Genomic DNA, 20,719 nt, shown 5'->3' with positions numbered 1-20,719 from the left:
GAAGGGCATCATCTGTGAGGAGGGCTGGCTGGAGCTCAGCAGCTGAGAGCAGCTGCACAAGGGCTTGGAATGTGCCTGCCTTCTCCACCAGCTCAGCAGTGAGGTCCCTGCCATCTCCAGGTGTGTCATGCTGTCCTGGCCAGGCAGGACACCAGGGTGCAAAGTCACCAGAATTGCCTGGCCCAAACAGCGTGATGCTGGGCTTCCCAGTTTTCTTTCATGCAAAACCCAACTCCTCTCTTTGCCAGTCTCCTTCTCTCTGCCCTCAGGTGGAGTTCCCTCCGGTGATGGCTCCAGATAGACTGGCTGCTCCCAGGGCTAACAGTCTCTGCGGCAGATGGCTTTATAAAAGGCATCAGATAAACCCCCAGTCTCCTTTCTGCCTCCCACTGCTCCCTGCTCCCCAAAGAGTGGAAGGGACTCAGGGAAGAAAGTGCTGCCATTTCCCTATTTCCATTCTGTCTTGTTTTCCATCTCCAGGAAGCAAAGTGCACCTGGCACCTTGTGGCATTGTGAAAGGTGCCTGTGACTTATGGTGACAGCTTTGGGCTGGACCCTGACCAAGGGCACAGCTACTTCTGGTTCCTGTTCAGGTATTGGGAGGTTAATATTACGAGAGATGGGGCAACTGAGATGTTTAAAAAGATGGTTTATTGTCTCATGGTGCCAGCTTCATAGAAGGGTGAGACATTAAAGGTGTTACATCCAACACCATAATATCAGAAGCTGCCTAATTCTTAGTTACAGTGCCTTATGTTAGTTTTTTAGTCAACAAAATACTTCTATGAAGCTTGCTAGCATGTTGTTACACCAATCATTAATTGCTTTGCTTTTCATGGCTTTGCCGCCATGTGTCATTTTTCAACCAATCATATAACACTTCAAAACTTACATTGATATATCTTAAATTTCTAACTTTATAACAGATTCTATTGCTAAACTATAGAATCTTTTTCTATGTTACTTAACATATTGCTTTGCATACATATTTCTGTTTGTTTGGAACATATTTCTACTTAAACTATGAACTTATATTCTTGGTTTATGTCTGTTTCCCTTTTAGTGTTCTACTTCTCCAAGCCTTCTCCAAGGTCTTAGGTCAAACATCTCTATCTGTGAGCCTGTCCTGAAGTCAAAAACCCTGTTTTTGTCATAGTATCATACAAAAGTTTGGATTGAAAGGGACCTTTACATGTCTTTTAGTCCAATGCCCCTGCAATGAGCATGGACATCTTTCACTTGACAAGGTTGCCCATGGCACTGTCCAACCTGACCTTGAATGTTTTCAGGGATGGGGCATCTGCCACATGTGTGGGCAATTTGTGCTAGTGTTTCACCATCCTCAACTTAGAAAAAGTCTTTCTTTTATCTGGTCTGAATCTACCCTCTTTTAGTTTAACACTATGTCACTACAAGGTCTATTAAAAAATCTGTTCCTGTCTTTATTATAATAAAGATCTTTATTATAAGGTCCCTTTCCCACCTCTCTGCTCCCAGCCATCACCTACCAGCAGTCTAGCAGTGCCCTGCTCTCTGCTTGGGTTGGGCCTGGTCCGGGTAATCCTTTGTGCTGAAGAGTGTTGATTTAAGTTTTATCAGAGGACAAGGGTGCATGACACTCTGGGGAGCTTGCAGCTCCATTAGCTCATGTTTGCTTGGTGCATTGCACACACAAAGTGTGCTGTGAGGGGCTCTGTGCACAGCAGGAGAGTGAAATGCATACCAAATATGGGTTAGAGCCAACCTGCACTGGCAGCTTAGTCAAATGTGGCAAAAATGGCTGGGGGTGGAATAAATAAATAAATTCTGCTCCGATTCTTCCTTCCCAGTCTCAGTGCGCTGGCTCCAACAGCTGCTGGCTTGCACATGTATGGAGGAGGCTGGAGGGGAGCTGCTCTCTGCACCGCATCTCCCACGCACTGGCCCAAACATCTCCCTGACTGCAGATCTCACTGTAAGCACTGTTTGCTCTTGGTTGTCTGGGGTTTGGCTTTATTCTGCCAAGGAGCACTGCAGCAAGTCAGTGTTGGTCTGCTCGGTCCACAGCATACCTTCAGGAGAAGGGTTTATGTAGGTGGCTTTTTGGAAGGCCACAACCATTGTCCTGCAGAGAGTCCCAAGGGGACTGAGATGCCTTCCCATTCAGAAACTTCATGGAACTTAGTCTGTCCAAGTGCCAGAAACCTGCCCTGTGTGATGGTGCTGGGGAAGAAGGGGAGGGCAGGGAGCTGTGGAGAATGTAGCAGCCCCCACAGGAACACATAGCAGAGGAGAGGTGTGTATTGGTTTCAGGCGAGTCCCTGGGGCAGCATGACCCTGCACACGGTTTCCTGAAGGTAGTGGCAACCTGCCAATCCTGAGAGCAGAAAAACTTGCTTAGCTCCCCAAAATGGGATCAGTCTCAGCCTCCTAATGGATTATGTTATTTAGATGAACAGTGTTGGCATGGTGAAGCACTGGGGGTCAAGGAAGGACCTTCCTGTGGGGTTTGCATCCCCAGGTGGGTGGACTCGTGGGTTGGCTCTTGTCTCAGCTTTTTGCCCTGACTGGCTTTGTACTTCTTAGTGAGAGAGCAGTGCCAGTGCTTACTGGTAAGGAAGATGAAGTTTATCTATACCGTTTTAAGCAGGTTTTTCTTAAGCAATCATGCACTCACACTCATTTTCTCATTGAGTGATGGATATGTGTGTGAGATGGAGTAGGATCAATGAAATGTGAGTCCTCATGACCACTCTGAGTGATCGTATCTTCATTGGCAATGACAAAGCTAATATCTGAGCAGGTGTTTTTTACCTGTTAGGGCTCATCTGTTGCTGCAGAGTGGCCCTTTGCCTCCAAACCTTACTAACCCCAGCCTCCATAGCCCACAAGCCATGTTGCTACTTGTGGTATGGTCCTCCTTGTTTGAAAGATGCTTCTGGTTTGCAGCAGGCCAACAGAACAGGCTGGTGTAGGTCCCGTGTCCTGTCAGGGTATGGGCACAGCATTCACACCAGTGTCAATGAGCCCTGCCCATCGATGCTGCTGCCCCACAGGTGCTCACCTCACAGACCACGAGCAGCCCAATTTTCTCTTTGCTTTTTGGACCTTGAGGCCATTAATCTTAAGAGGGAAGGTTGAAGGGAGACCCAGGGAGGAATGCCTTGGACCTCTGTGGAGTTTTGGAGGACTGTGTCTCTGGTGACATCCCCTCTGTCCCTGGGGACAGATGTGGCCAATGGTGTGTCTGTTCTCCCATGCACCAAACTACAAAAATGAAGAGGTCACCATGCCCTGCAGTGCCAAAACTGCCAGGGTATGTGCTGAGCTCAGCACAGGCTGTTGATGAGCCTTTTCCCATCCTGAGGTACTTGATTAGCCATGCTGAGTAAGTGGCAGTGGCTCGGGTTTCCTGCCCTCCCTGCCACTGCAGTCCTGCAAGGTCGGTCACTGCAGTCCTGCAGGGTGGGATGCTGTAGGCTGGCCTGCCTGGTCCTGTGCACACCAGGGCATGAACCTGATCTCCCTGTTACAGCAGTCCTTGATTTTCCCTTCACAGCCTGGCCACGATCTACTTGTAATGGAAGAAGGATGTAGAGGCAGTCAGGTAGAATAGATGCTTGTTTTCTAGGTCTAGGTCCTCAGCCTGGCATTTCTGTGTGGCCACAGACTGCTCCATCAGCAGCCCCATGCCCTGGCTGTCCTCTGGCCAGCTGAAGTCAGTAATCCCACCTGTGCTAGAGTGAGATGCTGAGGCTGGATGAGCATAGGCATGCTAGGAAACCCAGCTTAGTCATCTCAGCGCTCTCAAGACTGTTCTGATGTTTTGCTACTCCAGCTGTCCGTAAATCCCCTAGCAAATGAGTTTGTTGGCAGGATGCTTCAAGGGAAAGACAAATTATGAAAAATTGCATTCGCATAAAAGACATGCCTTGTTTTTAATTGGAAATCTGATTCTCTGGATTAGTGCCCACCCAACCGGAGAGAAGAAACATATGCTGATGTATCAACAAAACAAAGAGGGCACTGAATATTCAAGGCAAAGCTTACACACACTGAAAATGCTTCATAGAAATTATCCAGCAAATCAATTTCAATGGCAAATCTCATGCAGTCACTGTGCATTCACAGGCCACAAAGAGGAGAAAGAATTGCTCTACATGTTTTCTGACTTTTATTCTGACCCTGTTTCAGTTCTCTCTAAGTAAAACCTATAATGGATAGACCATATATTGAAATTTCTGCCTTTATGTTATTGCTTCATTTTTCCCACCTGCAACCCTGTATAGCCCTGTGTTTCTTGGCTAGTCTATTGCTGTCTCTTCTCCAGGACAGTGGCTGCTCTGAAGGACATATCTCTGTGGTTGGTATCTAGAGGCCCTGCCTCATACACAGCTAATGAGAAGCTGTCCTGATACCTTTTGGAGGTGGCACCCATCCAGCTCTGTTATCCACAACAGCATTTGTTCTTTTGACCCCTAAAGAATGGGAAAAGCACAACAGCAGTGGCATAGCAGGGAACGGAATGGTTTGGTGATGCTGCAGATTTTGTTGAACCTTTCAGATACAGCTGCAGAGTGCCATCAACTGAACATTGAAAAATGCTGAATTTTCTCATTTTTCTCATTTTCTCATGTGATGTGAAAATTTAACTTGGGCATTTCAACAATGACTTTAAGTGTGATCTACAGTGTCCCTGTGATTTCTCATTCTGTATTGCAAAAAACTTGCCTCTCCAACCGGAGGGAGTTTGAACATGTTCTACAGGTCTGAGTGTAAGCTGTTCTTGGTGCATGTGAGCATAAATCTCCTCTCACTGTTTCTGCTGCATGCTGTTCCTAGAACATAGACATGATTTAGTTTTAGCTGGTTGCCCCCAATAGTTATTTTAATGGTAACACTGCAGCTATATAATTTGCATAAGCTTTTCTGAGAGCAGCACCATAAAAGGTGAGACTAGCTGGAACAAATGGTCTAGAGAGATAGTGATTGGGGTATTTGGAGAAGAGTTTCTGTGGCTATCTGATGATGAAAGGAGCAGCAAAAGTACAGGAGAGTGGCTTGAGATCAGGTTCAGAGGAGCTCTGATGCACTGCAAAGGCTGTGTTTACAGGCCTGAGCATGATAAGACAGCTCCTTTGGACTCCTTTGGAGTTGGAGGTGCTTAAGAGAGAGGAGACTGGGTCTTCAAGTGTCTTCTGCTCCTGAAATTTCTCTGTGCAGCTTGGCATTGTAGTGGCAGTGCTGTGTGGAGAGAAATGAGCTGGTTGGGCTGGAAGAGTGAAGGCTTGCATTTGGGAGGTTTCTGGGAAGAGAGCTGGGAGAAGGAGATCCTAGTGCCATCTCCAGGAGGAACCCATTGCTTTTGGCCGCCAGGAACAAAATATCTGATACAGGAGAGAAAGGGATAGCAACAAGGACTCGATAGAGAAACACAACTTGTACAGATCCCTGTGAAAATCCCCCTCACCCTGCCATCCCTGACAGGATGTTCCTCCTACAAGCATGAAGCTGGTGCCTAGAAACAAGCTGCAGGATCTTATTGCTGTGTAGTGGAGTGGTGGTGATGGAGAAGGGACTTGGAGGTTGCTAAGGGTCTCTTTGTTTGTTTGCTGATGGTCTAACAGCTCCCTTGGTCAGAGATACACTCTCCTTGTTAACAAAAAGGCAGTGAATTATTTAGCAGTTGAAAATGCCAGATGGCAATGACTCTGCTGCTTACAGGAGGAGGGGAGAGAGAGAGACGTGCACGTGGTGAGGAACAGATTGAGAGCATTTCCATAGCAAAGAGCAGACCCTGGCTAGAGGTCCTGGTTGCCCAGGTGGCAAACAGGAGGCAGTCAAACCAGGGCAAACAGCTGCTGCTTGCCAGAGTAGTCCCCTCACTTCTTACAGGTCTCCTCATGAGGCCCCTTGTCAGGGGTCATTATCCTGATGGGACCATGCTGGCCCTTGAAGTACAGGACTCCCAACCATGGCTGGGAGACAGGCTGAGTGAGGGCACTGCAGGAAGGCTTTGCCAGCCCATCCATCCCTCCACACCTGGGTGCAAGTATAAGCCCAAGTCTACTGGGATGCCTTTTGGAGAAGTATCAGCATACCTCAAGTGACCTGGCAGCTCTTTTGAGAGTCACACTAATGCTCAACTGTCCTTGTTTGGGCAGTGATGTCTTCAGACATCATAGTCTGGACAGATGGATGTGTATAAGGACAGGGGCCTCTGAGGAGAACTGAAGATGCAGCATGTGCAGGTCTGTAACAGACACTGAAGCCATGGCTGTGCACCATATGCACAGGAAAAGGGACTACCATGTGTCTGCATGTCCTGGGGAACTTGGTGCCTTTATCTCAGCAGCTTCTGACATCCCTTCAAGGCATTACTCAGGTAGTCAGATGCCAGCCTAATACTGCAGTTGGATGAGACTCATGCTCTTCTGAGCTTGTAGCCTTGGTCCAGTCAGTCATCCCAGCCACTCTTAGGCTTCCAGTGGAGATTTTTCTTTGGGATGGAATTTATGCTTCAGAAATAAAGAAAATAGCAAGACACAATCTTTTTTTTTTTTTTTTAAATTTAATTTGGAAACTGCAAGCACCAAGAGTAGTTTGTTGTTTTTTTATTTGGTTGGTTGGTTTTTTGGTTTGGTTTGGTTTGGTTTGGTTTGGGATTTTTTTTTGCCAACTCTTGTGTTTGAAAACCTCCCTCCTCCTCAGCTTTTTCTTTCCCTGGATGAGGAGGTCAATGAGAGTCAGTCTCTCAGGCATGTAACATATGTCAGCTCCTGCACCAGCACTCTTGTCCTGCCTGCTCTGGTCAGCTGTGGGTTTGAGGTGTCCATATAGCTCTGGGGAGGGAAGCAGGTGCAGCCCAGTTGACAATATTATCATTGATGCTTTTTTCAGAAATTCAAACAAATGCTTCAACTTCTCATTCTTGCCTGCTGACAACATCAGGGTGGCCATGACTCAACCCAGCTTCCAGGACTAAGGGGCAGAGGTGGTGAGAGACCTGTCTCAGGTATGACAGTGACAACCAAATAGCATGGGGTTTAATGGGGTGGGGAAAGGGCAGGAAGTGGCCATGAGATTTCTTCAACAACGCCCTCTGCCTTGTGTCCAGCCACCTCTCCCTGAGAGAGACTGGGACTGGGGAAGCTCTGAGGTCACCATCTCCTGTCCCCTCCCTACCCTTAGTGAGCTCCTCAGACCTTGATGGAAGAGAGCTGGAAGAGCCATGGCCCCTTTTCAAGCAAAGGCTCTTCATCCACGCTCCTGCCCTCTGTGTTGCAGGGTGAGACCCCACAACGGTGCCAATGGAAAGCGCGTACTCGATGGAGCCAGCACCTGATGGTGCTGGCCTCACCTCGCTGGATGTGCTCGTCTTCCTGGACGCCCCGGTGAACAGCACAGAGGAGCAGTGCTTCAGTGCCCGCTCCCGCAGCACTGTCCTGGAGGGGCTGCCCTTCGGAGGCGTGCCCACCGTGCTGGCCATCAACTTCATCCTCTGGCTGGTGAGCGGGCCAGGAGGTGCCATTTCTATGGGCTCTACAGCCCCCACGTGCACGGACAGCCACACACAAGTGCAGCCTGTGCAGCAGTGCACCTGGCTGATGGGGGAGCAGAGATAAGTGCACTAGTGCACCTGGCTGACTGGGGAACAGGGATGAGTGCAGGAATCCAAGGGCTTTGCCCACATCATGGTGGGCAGCAAAGGGCACTTGGGCAGCAGTGGTGAGTTCACAGAGCAGAAGCAGTTTGGAGTAAGAGTTTTGCACAAGCTTGGACTCATGAGTGAGAAAGCAGAAAGGAGGGATATGAGAAGATCTTGTGGGGTGAGACCTTGCAGCTAAACACTTCTCTTCCTTCTTCTTCCAGCTTCTCCTTCTGGTCTTCTCATGTCTTCGGAAAGCAGCTTGGGACTATGGGCGCCTGGCACTTCTGATGGACAATGATAGGTGAGGAGGATGTAGAGCTGCTGCAGGTGATGGCTCCATTCTCTTCAAGAGGAATGGAAGGAAGAGCAGCACTGTGGCATGACACACAGAGTTCAGCAGGTGTTCCTGTCCCTCCTTCCCACTGGGAGTGGCCTGGTGCCCCTCTTTCCTGTGGCGACACAGCCACTATCTGCTGCAGGGGGAGGGAAAGCCCAGGCCAGCTTTCATTCCCTCTAGCATCTGGTGACAGTGTTCATGGTGCCATTGTGGACACTGTTCTGGGAAGAGCTATTTTTCAGTGGGAACTGTGCTGCTGCCTCTTCTCCTGCCACTCTTTTGGGATGAGCAGGACTGGCTGGTAGAGTGGGCAGAGGGAGACACACAGCAATAACACTGTTCCTCATGTCACTACAGCAACTTGCCTGGCCCATCATTTGGGCTAGATGCATCTAGATGCATAATTCCACAAAAATAAGCAGTGTTCTTGTAAAAGTAGAGCCCAGACCATATTTCCAGGTGGGCTGTGCTGCCCACAACAGCTTGCCTGCCAGAGCACAGCTCACGTTGGGTAACAAAGCATCTTTGCACAAGCTGGTGCGCACAGGAGGGGTCTGTGCAAGGCTGGGCAGGCCACAAGAGTAAGCTCTGTTAAAGTTCCTCTTCTGCCTTCTCCCCTCTAGTTCCTCTTGGCCTCTGAATCTGGAGCTCAGTCTGGCAATGAATATGTGATGTTCACCAGTGAGATCAAAGGGCAATCAATATATAAAATGCAAGCTCTGATTACATTCCTTTTTACTGTAAAACCACTTAAAACATCTGAAAACAGTGGAATAGAAAATATCAGGTTCAACAGTCCCTTGTAATGGAGCTAAGGCTACATCTCCATGAGTCCATTGTGGATCAGGGCCACAAAGAAACTGGGGAGACTTGTTGGTGCAGAGGCAACAAGATGCAACCCCATTGTCCCAAGCCCAGCAGTAATCACTGTTCCAGCTCCAGTGTAGGATGCAGGGAGGGGGGAGACATTTCTTGGGCTGCTGTCCTAGGAGAGACTTCTCCAAGGATGCTTATCCTCTCGTGTCTGCTGCTTCTCTTCTGCCTCACCCTCGGCTCCTCCCCTCACTGCAAAGCCTGACATCGCTTTTCTATGGAGAGCAGAGCGAGAAGGAGAAGTCCCCATCAGAGAGCAGCCCTCTGGATGCTGACAACAAGGATGTGGTGAGTGGCAGGGGTTGTGGCAGTGGGAACCTGGGCTGGGCTTGTCCTGGCCCAGCCTGTCCTGTCCTTCATCAGAAAGTGTGAGAAAATAAATCTCCTGCTCAAAACGCTTCAGCAGTAGGGAACTCCTGGAAGCTGGAGGGTTTTTTGTCCTGGTTTCTTTGAGGTATCTAATTTGAATGGCAGTTTGGAGGGGATGCTGCTGTCAGCAAGTATCTAACAATAACCACACAGCTGTTCTTGCAGCTGTGGGGATCTAGTATGATGCATAGCCAGAGCCTGGCTGCATGCCTACAAGGATCTATCCCACACCTCAGGATAAAGTCCCCCACACCACATTTCCTCCTCTGCCACCATGATGAGACCTTAATTTAATCTTTTGTTTCTCTCTACCACACCAGGCTTTACTGGAAACAAACACAGACAGACACATTTTGCTGCCTCTTTTTATTTCATTGGTACAACTATGAAAAAATGTCATGACTTATTAAAAAATCTAGGTAGGAAAGAAGCAAAATCCTTGCAGGTGGCAGGAGGCTGTTTAAAGGCTCTGTACCTGATGCTCTAGGCAAACATATATTGCTCACTAAAAACTTAGTGAGAAAGATTACAGCAAAAGCCAGCACACTAAAGAGCAGATTAATGGAGATTGTTAGAAGTAAAAAGACATCCTTTAAAAAGTTAAACTGAGGAAAATCTTAACTCTACCAGGTTAGATGTAAAATACACTGAGGGGAGAAGAGCAGTTTTGAGGAGAAATTTGTAGAGAGCATAAAAAGCCCAGAATCACAAAATCACAGAATGGGTAGAGGTTGAAAGGAACCAGCGTGGGTCATCTTGTTCAAGCAGTCGTCCTAAAGCACATGGCACAGAATTGTATCTTAAATATCTCCAGTGAAGGAGACTCCACAACCTCTCTGGGCAATCTGTTCCAGTGCATGGTGCTTTCTTCCAGTCCTCAGGCACCTCTTCTGATCTGTAAGGGTCTTTCAAAAATGATCACGAGCTGCTGTGCCCTCTCAGCAGTTGTGGGTTGGGTTTTTCTAACCCAATCCTCCTTCACCAGGAGAAAGTGCGAAAATCCGTATGCATACACAGTGACAGGGAGTAAGCTAGTTAGTGCACAAAAACTTAGGTTGTCCTGTAGCACTCTACAGCAGTGCCACCTCAGCACATGATAGTGGTAAAAAAGGTACATTGAATGTTAGGGCCTGTCATGGAAGGGACAGAGAAGGGAGCTCTGGAAGCAGGAGCCTGTTACAGTGATGCACCTTAATATTCAGAGGAAGCTGAGGTCCAGCAAGTCACCCCTGAAACAACAGGTTAATGCTTGACCTCAGCTTCCTCTGCAAATCCTTCTGCAGCCAAAAATACGCATCCAACATCCATCAGGACGGTTGATGTTTGTAGAGAGATTTCCCTTGGCCCAGCAGACTCCTTGTTCCCACTCACACAAATTCTCTTATCACTACTTTCAGGAAGGTGGCATGGTCCCTCAGGCCTTTTGCCACTTGGAAGAGAGGTTGTGCTCAGCTTCCCATCAGCTCTTTGGAGTTTTCCTTGCTTCTCTTGAGGCGGCTCCCTTTGCCACTGGGCTAAGAATTGCTGAGCTGTCTTGGCACTGCTTCCATTTGCTGAATTCCCTGGCCATAGGCACTGCACCACCTCTGTATGATTACCCAGCATATGTTGTGACCTGGTCCCTCACCAGGGAGGTGGGGGTGGTTGGGTGGTTGCCCTTGTCTCATCCTGATTCTTTTTTCTTCCAGGGATTCTGTTCCTGGCTCCTTTCTATCTACCAGATGAAGTAAGTGTGTGTCCTTGGTATTTTGGTCATGCCCCATGCTGTCCACCCCTGGGGAGCTGGTACTCACAGGTGGTGGCCCATCATCAGGAGCTGCTAGGACCAGTGGCAGAAGAGAGCCCTCTTAAAACATCCACTCTGAAGAGAGAGCAGAGATCTCACCTGTGCATTTCCTCCCGGCCTGTAAATGTTATCCCAAAGAAAAGGGCTTCAGCCTCTCCTGATAGGAACCAATCCTGTAATGAGATGGCAACTGGAGGGCTACTTGTGTCCCCCATTCCCTTTGTGTTCAAATCCTTTGTGCCACAGCCAGGATGTCAGGAGTTGGTGTGGGTTGTGGGAGACTGGAGCAAGTCAATGTCCCCGTGGTGGGAGGTGGTGGGGAGGAGCCACCAACACTGACCCCCACCTGCCTCTCTCCAGGGATGAGGAGATTCAGAGCAAGTGTGGGATCGATGCCACCACCTACCTCTCCTTCCAGCGGCACCTCCTGGTCCTGCTGATTCTGGTTTGCGTGCTCTCTGTGGCTGTCATCCTGCCTGTCAACTTCTCAGGGGACCTCCTGGGTAGGTGCTTCCCCAGTCACAGGATGACTCAGGAGTGCCATGCAAGCTTCCAAGCCTTTGGGCAAGCTCTGTGCCTCTGGGAAAGAAGGCAAAAAAAGCCTTCTCTGAGAAGCCCCCATCTGAGCAGGAGCCCACCATCAGCTGGGTGACAGAGGAACATTAGAGGCTGGGAAATTCAGGGTAGTGGGGACTTGGTGGGGACCTGGGAGATAGAAAAGAAGGGAGCAAAGACCAGAGCCAATAACTGCAATGTGGACATGCACACTGCACTGGGTTCCCTTAACTTTCTGCTTCTCTTCCTCTGCAGGACACAATCCTACCCACTTTGGCCGGACAACCATCGCCAACATCCCAACTCAGTAGGTGCTCCCCTCCCACAGGCTGGGGGGCTGTGTGTGCTGCCACTGTAGTGGGCACTGCTGGGAGCACCTAGGCACAGAACTCACCACAGCCCCATGCTGGGGACAGGGACAGGGACAGGTCCATGTGAGCAGCACACCACTCACAATAGCTCTTCTGTCTTTCTGTACTACAAGAGCACAGTCTGGGCAACCAACCCAGTGGCACTTCTCGTTTTACCCCACTGCTGGCAGAAGTGCTCTTGGGGATGTTGTGTGGCCTCATTTCTGTAGTATCTCAGTCAGCAGCCTGGGTCAGCTTCCCCTCTAGTTCCTGGGGTGAATGTCTGACAGCTGGCTGGGGAGGTCCTGCTGGGTGGAAGGGGTGGCTGTAGGTGAGATGCTGAGTGCCAGGCTGTTCCCCATGCCACATGCTCACCACTGTGCTCCCCACTTCCTCTCTTCCAGAGACCGTCTCCTGTGGCTGCACAGCATCTTTGCCCTCATCTATTTTATCTTCACCATCCTTTGCATGGCTCACCACTCTGTCCACCTGGAATACAGAGAGAATGAGAAGGTAAGAAACTGCCCTTCCTCCAACCCTGCTTTGCTCAGTGCTTGCAGACAACTTCCTGCTTTGCACAAGTGCTGGTCCCAGTAGATAAGAGCGGTCTTTAGGAACAGCCTGGAACTGGGCTGTCAGGGAAAGGTATGGCTGATTTTCACCAGCTTCTGGATAAAGTAATAGCCTGGAGGCAAATCTCTCTCTCTTGCTGTCTTGTCTCTTAAGACTGAAGCTCTGCTGTGTCCATCTGTCTGGGGTATGGCATTGTCTGGCTGTGCCTTCAGCATTTGGGACTGGGCATTGAGGAGTCTGTGCTGACTTGCCTCTGGGGTGGCAGCTGGTTTCCCAGCTCACTGCTGGGTGGACAGGGTGGCAGTGTTATATCCTGCAGATCCATCCTGCAGATCCTTTTGCCTCTTCTCTTGCCCCAGGTCGCCCGGACACTGATGGTTACCCACATCCCCAAGGAGATCACAGACCCTTCACTTATCATCAAGCATTTTCAGTGAGTAGCCATGTGCCACAGCTGGGTGAGTGGCAGGCAGGTGGCAGGGACTGTCCCTGTCCCCTGGCTCCTGGTGCCACCATGCCCCTGTGCTTGCAGCGAGGCCTATCCCAGCTGCACTGTCACCAATGTTCAATTCTGCTTCGACGTGCGCAAGCTGATGAAGCTGGATGCAGAGAGGTGAGTGCATGCACATCCACGTTGCCTCTGTGGCAGGATGTACTGCTCCTGCCCACCACATCAAGGCACCCAGTCTGGGTTTATGGTTTATGGTGTGTCTGGTGCTCCCTAAATGACCTTCGCTACCGGCTTCCTGGCAGGCGCAAAGCAATGAAGGGGCGGCTTTACTTCACCACCAAGGCACAGAAAGAGGGGAAGATCATGATCAAAACTCACCCCTGCGCCCGCATCTTCTGCTGCCGCTTCTGTGGCTTTGATGAGGTAGGAGGGTGCGGGCAGGGCTGCAGGCAGCACGTCTGCACTGTGGGCAAGGAATAGCATGGCAGCTTTCCCCTGCCCCAGCCCGGTGTGCAGCACAGCCCTGGCTGCTCCCACAGGTGGATGCTGAGCAGTACTACGGGGAGCTGGAGGAGAAGCTCACAGATGAGTTCAATGCAGAGCGCAACCGCATCACGCTCAAGCGGCTTGATATGGCCTTTGTCACCTTCCAGGATGAGCGGATGACAGCTGTGTGAGTGCCCCTCATGCAACAGCCGTGGGAATGTCCCTCAGCCTGTTTGCCACCACTCCTGGGGAGCTGGGGCACCTTGCCAGCTTTTCCAACCTAAACCAGGCAATGGGTTTGTCTCTTCTATGCCTCTGCCATCTGCGGAGTTGGCTGCCCTGTTAGCGCTGCAAGAAGGGTCTCACAAGAAGTGAGACCTGACCCCTGGCTCCCTCTTCCTGCAGGATTTTGAAGGACTACAGCCACATCCACTGCCGCAAGCACCCCCAGCAGTCCTCTGTCACCACCGTGGTCAAGTCACACCACTGGGGTGTTCGCTATGCCCCTGCTCCCAGCGATATCATCTGGTGAACCCCCACGGCAGAAGGGAGGGAGGGAGGGAGGGAGGGGGAACAACAATATGGGGAAGCCCATGTCCATACCTATAAGGAGCCCATGTACATAGCTATAAGGGGCCTACACCCATAGCTATAGGGAGTCCATATAGCTGTAGGGAACCTGTGTCTTTCCCAGGGTTATGGGGGCTGAAAATCCATCTTTTTGTCAAAGCAGAAGTCAACAGGGGTGATTGGGGTGGTCACCCCAGGAGTGGCAGGGCCCAGTCAGTTGAGATTGGGGGTGACTACTAGACTCTGATTTCTCCAGCCTGATTCCAAAGCCTCCTGGTGGTATGGTTTTCTGCTGTGGCTATTTTCTGGTCCAGGGATCTCTGCATGTGGCAGCAAAGCAGCATAGGGAGTGGAAGAGTGCAAGGTCTGAATGCTGTCTGCCAGGATGGTTGGTGCAGATAGCAGGAGGCAGAGCTTCATGAAGCTATGCTGGGAGACCCAGGACACAGGACTTTTCCTCCTTATCATATCCAAGCTGCGTTTTCCTCTTATAGGGAGAATTTATCAGTCCGTGGCACAGCATGGTGGGTGCGATTCATTCTGCTTAATATCTGCCTGTTCGTCCTTCTCTTCTTCCTCACGACGCCAGCCATCATTGTCAACACTATGGACATGTTCAATGTCACACACCCTGTGGAGAGCCTCAAGGTAGTCTCTAACCCATGCCAGTTTGCCTAAAAGGTCATCATTTCCAGGCTTATATGTGACAGGGTGGGGCACCTGCTCTGCAATGTCCTAGGAAGACAAGCCATCACTAGGGTGGGCATTGATGATAAACAAGATCATTGATGAGGTCATGTCTGTGCTTGCTATCCATCCTCTTCTCCTGGCAGAGCCCTGGGGCAGCACCTGAGCTTTGGTGCTGGTGTCCACGGAAGGACAACCAAGGCAGGTTGCTCTCCATTCAAAAAGAAAGGTCTGGAAAGAGCTCAGATATTAGGACCTGCCAACAGCACAGCTCCTTCTTGCTCATTGACATGTGAGCTTTTGGGTGGGCACTGGGGCTCAGAACATGGCTGTGGTGCCTTTGGCTGGCCCCAAGTTCTTATCTCCTGAGGCAAATGCCCCTGCTAAAGGAGGCGATGCTCCAGCCCAGCTGCTGCGTGCACCATCACGTGCTGTCTCCAGCATGGCTGTGCTGTGGTAGGTTGCTGAGGGGGTGTTTGCCATCTCTCTTCCTGCAGAACCCCATCATCACCCAGTTTTTCCCCACGCTGCTGCTCTGGGCTTTCTCCGTCTTCTTGCCCTTCCTTGTCTACTACTCAGCGTTCTTCGAGTCCCACTGGACAAGGTAATGGGGCTGGCCCCCACAGACCCCCAGGGCTGCCATAGACGGGAGGAACTGCAGTGGAAGGGGAACCCAACCTGCAGGGAGGCAGGCAGTGAGCAGTAGACCCCCACAGTGGAGCAGAACCCCCTGGGTGTTTCTCTCCATAGAAAGAGCCCCAAGTCTATGCACAAAGAAGCCATTTGCTTCCCATAGTCCTGAGCACAGGCTACTGACAGAGTCAGGTGGTTTCAAGATGGATCTGAAGAAGTTTTTATGGTGTGATGGTGGACTGGCAGCAGCATGGCTATCCCAGGCATGCTTCCAGCCCTCCAGGGCAGAGGTATGGGTTCAGGATGCTTAAAGTAGAGGAAGCTGCCCAGCTCCTACAATGTGCTCTCTCTGTCTTGACCCTCCATCAGCCCCAAGCCCTGTGCCTGGTCTGGTAAGTCCTTGCAGAAGCGTTTTCACCACCTCCCTTCCTTTTTCTGGGGCAAACAGGAGGTTGTGAATTCATGCTAGATACCATCTGCCTCTTGTTGGATGTCTGCCAGCAGGGATGGTAGGAGAGGGCAAAGGAGATGAGAGGTTGGGAGTACCAGAGCTTTCACTACAGCAGATTCCCAATGGTGACACACCCTAGCCTGGGAGAGGCTTTGCAAGGCCCCAGTGGATGCACAGATCAAATGCACCCAGCTTTGTGAGGCAGGGAGTAACTCCTTGGTGAAAAGTGAGACCAAGCCCACCCCGCCTGCTGGTCTTTCCCAAAAAAGTGCAATGTTCTTTTCTTGTCTTCCCTCTCTGCAGGTCAAGTGAAAATCAGATCACCATGCATAAGTGTTTCTTCTTCCTGGTGTTCATGGTTATCATCCTGCCCTCGCTGGGTCTGAGCAGGTAGGGATCACCCTGCCATGCTGCTCTCCTGCTCACGAGCTGCCAGGATCACACCCAGGCCCCTCGCCCCAACAACCTAGCCCCAAAGGGCTAAGATCCCAGTGCCACCGAAACACAGCAATCTCTGTGGAGGAAAACATTCTAGCAGCGCTGAGCCACTCACAGGTTACAGGTGGAAACCTTCCCTGCAGAGGAGTGGAGCAGAGCAGTTTACCAGGCTGCCACAGCTGACCCAAGGGGGCTGCTGGCAGTGATCAGCTGCTCTTTGGGTTCAGCAGACCCTAAAAGGACCTGGTCAGGTATCTGCATAGCTCCAGCTACAGCCATCCTGGCTGTCCAGGAGGCGAGCACACACTCCACAGTGATCTCATGTGGCAGAAGGGGCTGCTCTGACAGTGTAGGGTGCAGAGGATCTTGTCCACTCAGGATAGGGAGAAGCACATGCCTGCTGTGTGTCTCTCACATCGCTCTGTAGCTCTCCCTCTGTCTGAGCTGCTCCTCTTCTGTCCCCTCCAGCCTGGACCTGTTTTTCCGCTGGCTCTTCGACACCCACTTTCTGGATGAGGCTGAAATCAAGTTCCAGTGAGTAGCAGGAAGCTCCCAAACTTCCCAGGCAAGCGGGAGCACCTGTTGTCCTCCACCAGCAGCTCTTGTAGCTCCTGCCTGAGCATCCTCTCACCTCTCTGTCCCTGGGGCAGGTGCGTTTTCCTCCCAGACAATGGCGCCTTCTTCGTCAACTACGTAGTGACCTCCAGCCTGATTGGGACGGCCATGGAGCTGCTGCGCATCCCAGGCCTCCTTGTCTACACTGCTCGCCTCTGCTTTGCCAAGTCTGAGCCTGAGCGGCTCCATGTCAAGCGGGTATGTGGCTCTGGTCACCTGTGAGCCCCAGTACTGCAGAGATGCACTCACTGGAAACTCAGGCTGTCATGGTTCTGTGGGGATGCTTGTGGGGACTCCTTCAGGCCCCCTGGGGACTAGTGGGGGTGAGGCAGTCCTGTGGGCCAGGGTGCAGAGGGAAGTGCAGGCTTTGCAGTGACCAAGGCGGCAATGACACTGTTGGTTGTGCCCCAGAGCCAAGCATACCAGTTCCAGTTTGGACTAGAGTACGCCTGGACCTGCTGTATCTTCTCTGTTGTCATGACCTACAGCATCACCTGCCCCATCATCGTCCCCTTTGGTGAGTAGGATCCCATGCCCTTGCCAAGAACAGCCTGTCCCAGCCACCAGAAGCAGCATAGAAGTGCAGGCTTCTTGCATGGTACAGGAGGGCACCCGTGGCCATCATCCCCAGGGCCTGCCCTGCTGTCCCTATGGCCTGGCTGTCCCCATTGCCCTCCACCCAAATGGCTTCTCTTGTCCACCAGGGTTGCTGTACATGCTGCTCAAGCACATGGTTGACCGGTACAACATTTACTACGTGTACATCCCAACCAAACTGAACCAGCGCCTCCATGTTGCTGCCATCAGCCAGGTGGTGGTGGCCCCCATCCTCTGCATGTTCTGGCTGCTCTTCTTCTCCGTCTTACGCCTCGGTAGGGAGAGCTCGGGGCTGTGCCCTGCCACTGCTCAGGGTCGTGTCTGATGCTTGGGGGTGACGAGCCACTGGTGTCACCCTTGAGTTAGGCATGGCATGGAGGGTGGTAAGGGGGAAGGTGTTGTGAAGACCTGGCAGATGAAGGTGTTGTCAGCTTGTATTTTGGGAAGAGGGTTGAGAGCTTGTAAAACCCAAAGCGGGCATCAGCCTAGGGCTCAGTTGGACATGCAGCAGGTTCTTGGAGGCTTATGTGCTGCCCCAGTGTCTCTGTGCTCTAGGTCCCACCCGGCCTGTCACCCTCTTCACCTTTGTGGTCCTCCTTTCCTGCATCATCTTCTCCTTCTGTGGCCTCTGCCTGAAGAAGCTGCAGCCACGGAAACCCTCTAGCTACCAGGTGAGCACAGACAGGCACCCGCTCTGTTCCAGTGCATCCCCTCCTTGGGGAATCTGAGATAGCACCTGGCTGTCCCTAGCCAAAGCTGGGCCCCCAAACCATGATTTCCTCACTGCCTCCTTCTCCTCAGATGTCTGACCAGTCTGAGGGCGCCTTCAATGACGTGGAGCGGAGCAGCGTTTCCTCCACCCCTAACTCCAATGTGAGTACCCCCTCCACAGCCCTTCTGTGGCCACCTGCTCTTGCTCCCCTGGGTCCTGATGGCCCACTGCCCCCTGGGGCAGCTCTTTGTGGCCACTGTCCTGCAGGAGCCTGAGCTGAGCCTGACACCGGCAGCCTCTCCGGCACACCAGTCCTATGGCACCATGGGCAACCACCTGGAGCCAGCGGAGGACGGGGAGGATGGGGGGCTGCAGAGCTTCGAGACAGAGCTGGAGACAGTGGAGGGCGAGTACAGGAGTGGCCCCGTGATAGAGAGCCAGGCTCGCTACCAGTGAACACCCCCACCACAGGCTGAGAACGGACTGTGCTGAGAGCAGAGGACGTGCTGTGGGGCAGGAAGGAGCCTTCCCTGCACTGGTGAGGGCCACCTTGCTAATGGGGCAGGGGATGACAGGACTGGTGTGAGGAAGAGACCCCATTGCATGGGCAGTGGCAGGAGGCTCTGATGGTCCCTCCTGCTGCCTGCACTGGCTGAGCCCCCTAATGTCCCCCTGTCCCCCCTGCCTCTTCCAGCACACAGTGGGGAAGAGGGGGTGCAGCAGTATAGGGAGAGGGTCTCTCTGAGAGGCCATGCTTTTAGGGACAGGAGGAAGGCCCTGGCCCCTCTGAGAGGAAGAAGCAGCCCAGACAGCCCAGATGAATGTGCCTGCCACCTCTGGGTCCTCAGTGGCAGAGGACAGCCACCCCAACCCTTGCATCTCCCCCCATCCACCCACTGCTCAGGCAGCTGTCCTGCTGCCTCCCCTGCTGCTGGCCTCTAGGCTGCCACCTGCCCCTGCTTTGCCCATTTTTGCAGGGACTGCTGACATGCTTGTGCTTTGGTGGAGGAGGTGAGTGCCCCTACATCTGCCACCAGGGCCCCTACATGAGCACCAGCAGCCCTTTATCAAGGCAGGCATCAAATGCAAGCCCAGCTCTTCCTCGACCTCCCACCCCATCCCCCCATCTTGCTGCACAATGCCTGTGCCCTTGGGCTCTTGGGGAGAAGTGAGAGGTTGTGAGAGACAAGTGTGTTTTATGGCTTTGAGGACAGCTCCTTGTCACTTCTCTTCCCTGGCAGCACACCATCATGCTCATGCTCTCACTGGGGCTGCCCATGGGACCCAGAATAGCTCTGTCCTAATGCAACAGAATGGGGAACAGGTGGACACTGGCGGGACCTGGACTTCCATGTCCTCCTGGTCCACCACATCCTACCTGCCCTTGTCCACAAGCTGCAGCTGTGGGATGCTCCCCCAGTAGTCACACTGCCTCTTGAGTGTGAGTCCTGCTGTGATTTATATAAACATCCATTACCTGCCAGACAGCATCCCTGGAGTTTTCCAGCTCATCCAGAGTAGCTGTGATGGCCCCTGGTGGTGGGGGTTTATCCTTGTCCTGCTCAGCTCCCACCATAGCCCCCTTGGGCATGCTGGCACCTCACTCAGCCCTGCTTTGGCCTCAGGGCTGGTGTTCCTGCCCCTGATTCTCCTGCTAGCTTCAGAGCAGCTAGAGTTGCCACCATCCCAGGGAAGGGAGGAAAGGGCAGCTCTGCCAGCACCAGGGCTGCTGACATGGAGAGTGCTGTTGTGCAAAGGCAGACGCTCAGCCACAGCACTGGTTAGCATTGGTAATGCCACTGGGAGGAGGGGTAGTGAGCCAGTTCTGGGCTGGGGCGGAGGTTTAAAGGCAGCCCAGCAGTGAGAGCATCAAGGGAGCCTTTAGGACATTCCTGTGGGGATGGTGGGTCTCAGCTCAGCTGGCTGGCAGTCCCAGTGCTCATGCTCCTGCATGCTGGGGCAGTGGCTGCGGCACACTAGCCACAAAGTGGTTGGCGTGGGGGAGCTTTGAGCTCAGACACACCCTTCCAATCCCAAAAAAGTTCCCTAGGGGGTTTGTGGCTTCCTGCCCAGGTGTCCCCGTGGCTGCCCACAGCTCAGCTGCTCCCCTCATGCCTGCTCCAGAGGCAGCCCCAGGCAGGGCATGGGGATGCTGGTGGCCTCTCTGAGGGTAGAAGCAAGTGCCTGCTAGTGGCACTGTGTCCTTGGGAGCTCGGGCTGCTGGTCTGATTGCCCTTGGCTGCCCCACTGTAGGAATGTGCCAGAGGTCTGTACCTTCTCGTGATTTATTGCTATGACCGTGCCTTGAATAAAATGACTTCACCCAGCTGCTGCCTGGCGTCGTCATCCCCACGCGTCTTTCCAGGCACTGGTTTAGGGGGAGCCCTTGCCACTGGAGCCTTTTCCCATCTGTGGGCTCCTTTGGACCCTGCCTGGGCATGTCCTGCAGAGGCTTCGGTGGCAAAGAGACTGCTTGGACACATCCCCACCTCCAAACTGCCCACTATGATCCCCATATAAACAAACCCCAGTAAGTGGGCAGAAGCAGCAAAGTTTCAGGAGTGGAAGAACACCTCACCATGTCTCAGTCAGACTGACAAAGCCCT

General features: G+C 52.2%; 1 protein-coding gene across 3 annotated transcripts in view; it reads left to right on the top strand.

Annotated features, from left to right (window-relative positions):
* Window positions 1-20,439, top strand: part of TMEM63C (transmembrane protein 63C) — a 30,684-nt gene extending 10,245 nt beyond the window's left edge. For 2 of the 3 annotated variants that reach the window (XM_033061772.2, XM_033061771.2), the window contains exons 3-25: window positions 6,880-6,994; window positions 7,267-7,487; window positions 7,852-7,931; window positions 9,041-9,128; window positions 10,898-10,935; window positions 11,356-11,498; window positions 11,806-11,857; window positions 12,305-12,413; window positions 12,833-12,906; window positions 13,006-13,086; window positions 13,227-13,347; window positions 13,464-13,597; window positions 13,816-13,938; window positions 14,475-14,628; window positions 15,165-15,271; window positions 16,055-16,141; window positions 16,658-16,723; window positions 16,840-17,002; window positions 17,216-17,321; window positions 17,509-17,676; window positions 17,957-18,072; window positions 18,203-18,274; window positions 18,357-20,439. In XM_033061772.2, coding sequence (XP_032917663.1) covers window positions 7,290-7,487; window positions 7,852-7,931; window positions 9,041-9,128; window positions 10,898-10,935; window positions 11,356-11,498; window positions 11,806-11,857; window positions 12,305-12,413; window positions 12,833-12,906; window positions 13,006-13,086; window positions 13,227-13,347; window positions 13,464-13,597; window positions 13,816-13,938; window positions 14,475-14,628; window positions 15,165-15,271; window positions 16,055-16,141; window positions 16,658-16,723; window positions 16,840-17,002; window positions 17,216-17,321; window positions 17,509-17,676; window positions 17,957-18,072; window positions 18,203-18,274; window positions 18,357-18,569 — 2,493 coding nt within the window. In that variant the 5' untranslated portion in view covers window positions 6,880-6,994; window positions 7,267-7,289 and the 3' untranslated portion in view covers window positions 18,570-20,439. Of the gene's footprint in view, window positions 1-570; window positions 594-6,879; window positions 6,995-7,266; window positions 7,488-7,851; window positions 7,932-9,040; window positions 9,129-10,897; window positions 10,936-11,355; window positions 11,499-11,805; window positions 11,858-12,304; window positions 12,414-12,832; window positions 12,907-13,005; window positions 13,087-13,226; window positions 13,348-13,463; window positions 13,598-13,815; window positions 13,939-14,474; window positions 14,629-15,164; window positions 15,272-16,054; window positions 16,142-16,657; window positions 16,724-16,839; window positions 17,003-17,215; window positions 17,322-17,508; window positions 17,677-17,956; window positions 18,073-18,202; window positions 18,275-18,356 lie in introns of those variants that run through there. The other variant, XM_033061773.2, reaches the window with a different exon arrangement.
* The last annotated feature ends 280 nt before the right edge of the window (window positions 20,440-20,719 follow it).

This window comes from Catharus ustulatus, chromosome 6 (assembly GCF_009819885.2).
Source record: "Catharus ustulatus isolate bCatUst1 chromosome 6, bCatUst1.pri.v2, whole genome shotgun sequence".
Lineage (NCBI taxonomy): Eukaryota > Metazoa > Chordata > Aves > Passeriformes > Turdidae > Catharus > Catharus ustulatus.
Note: the sequence above shows the minus strand (reverse complement) of the source record. Positions and strands in the feature narration are given on the sequence as shown.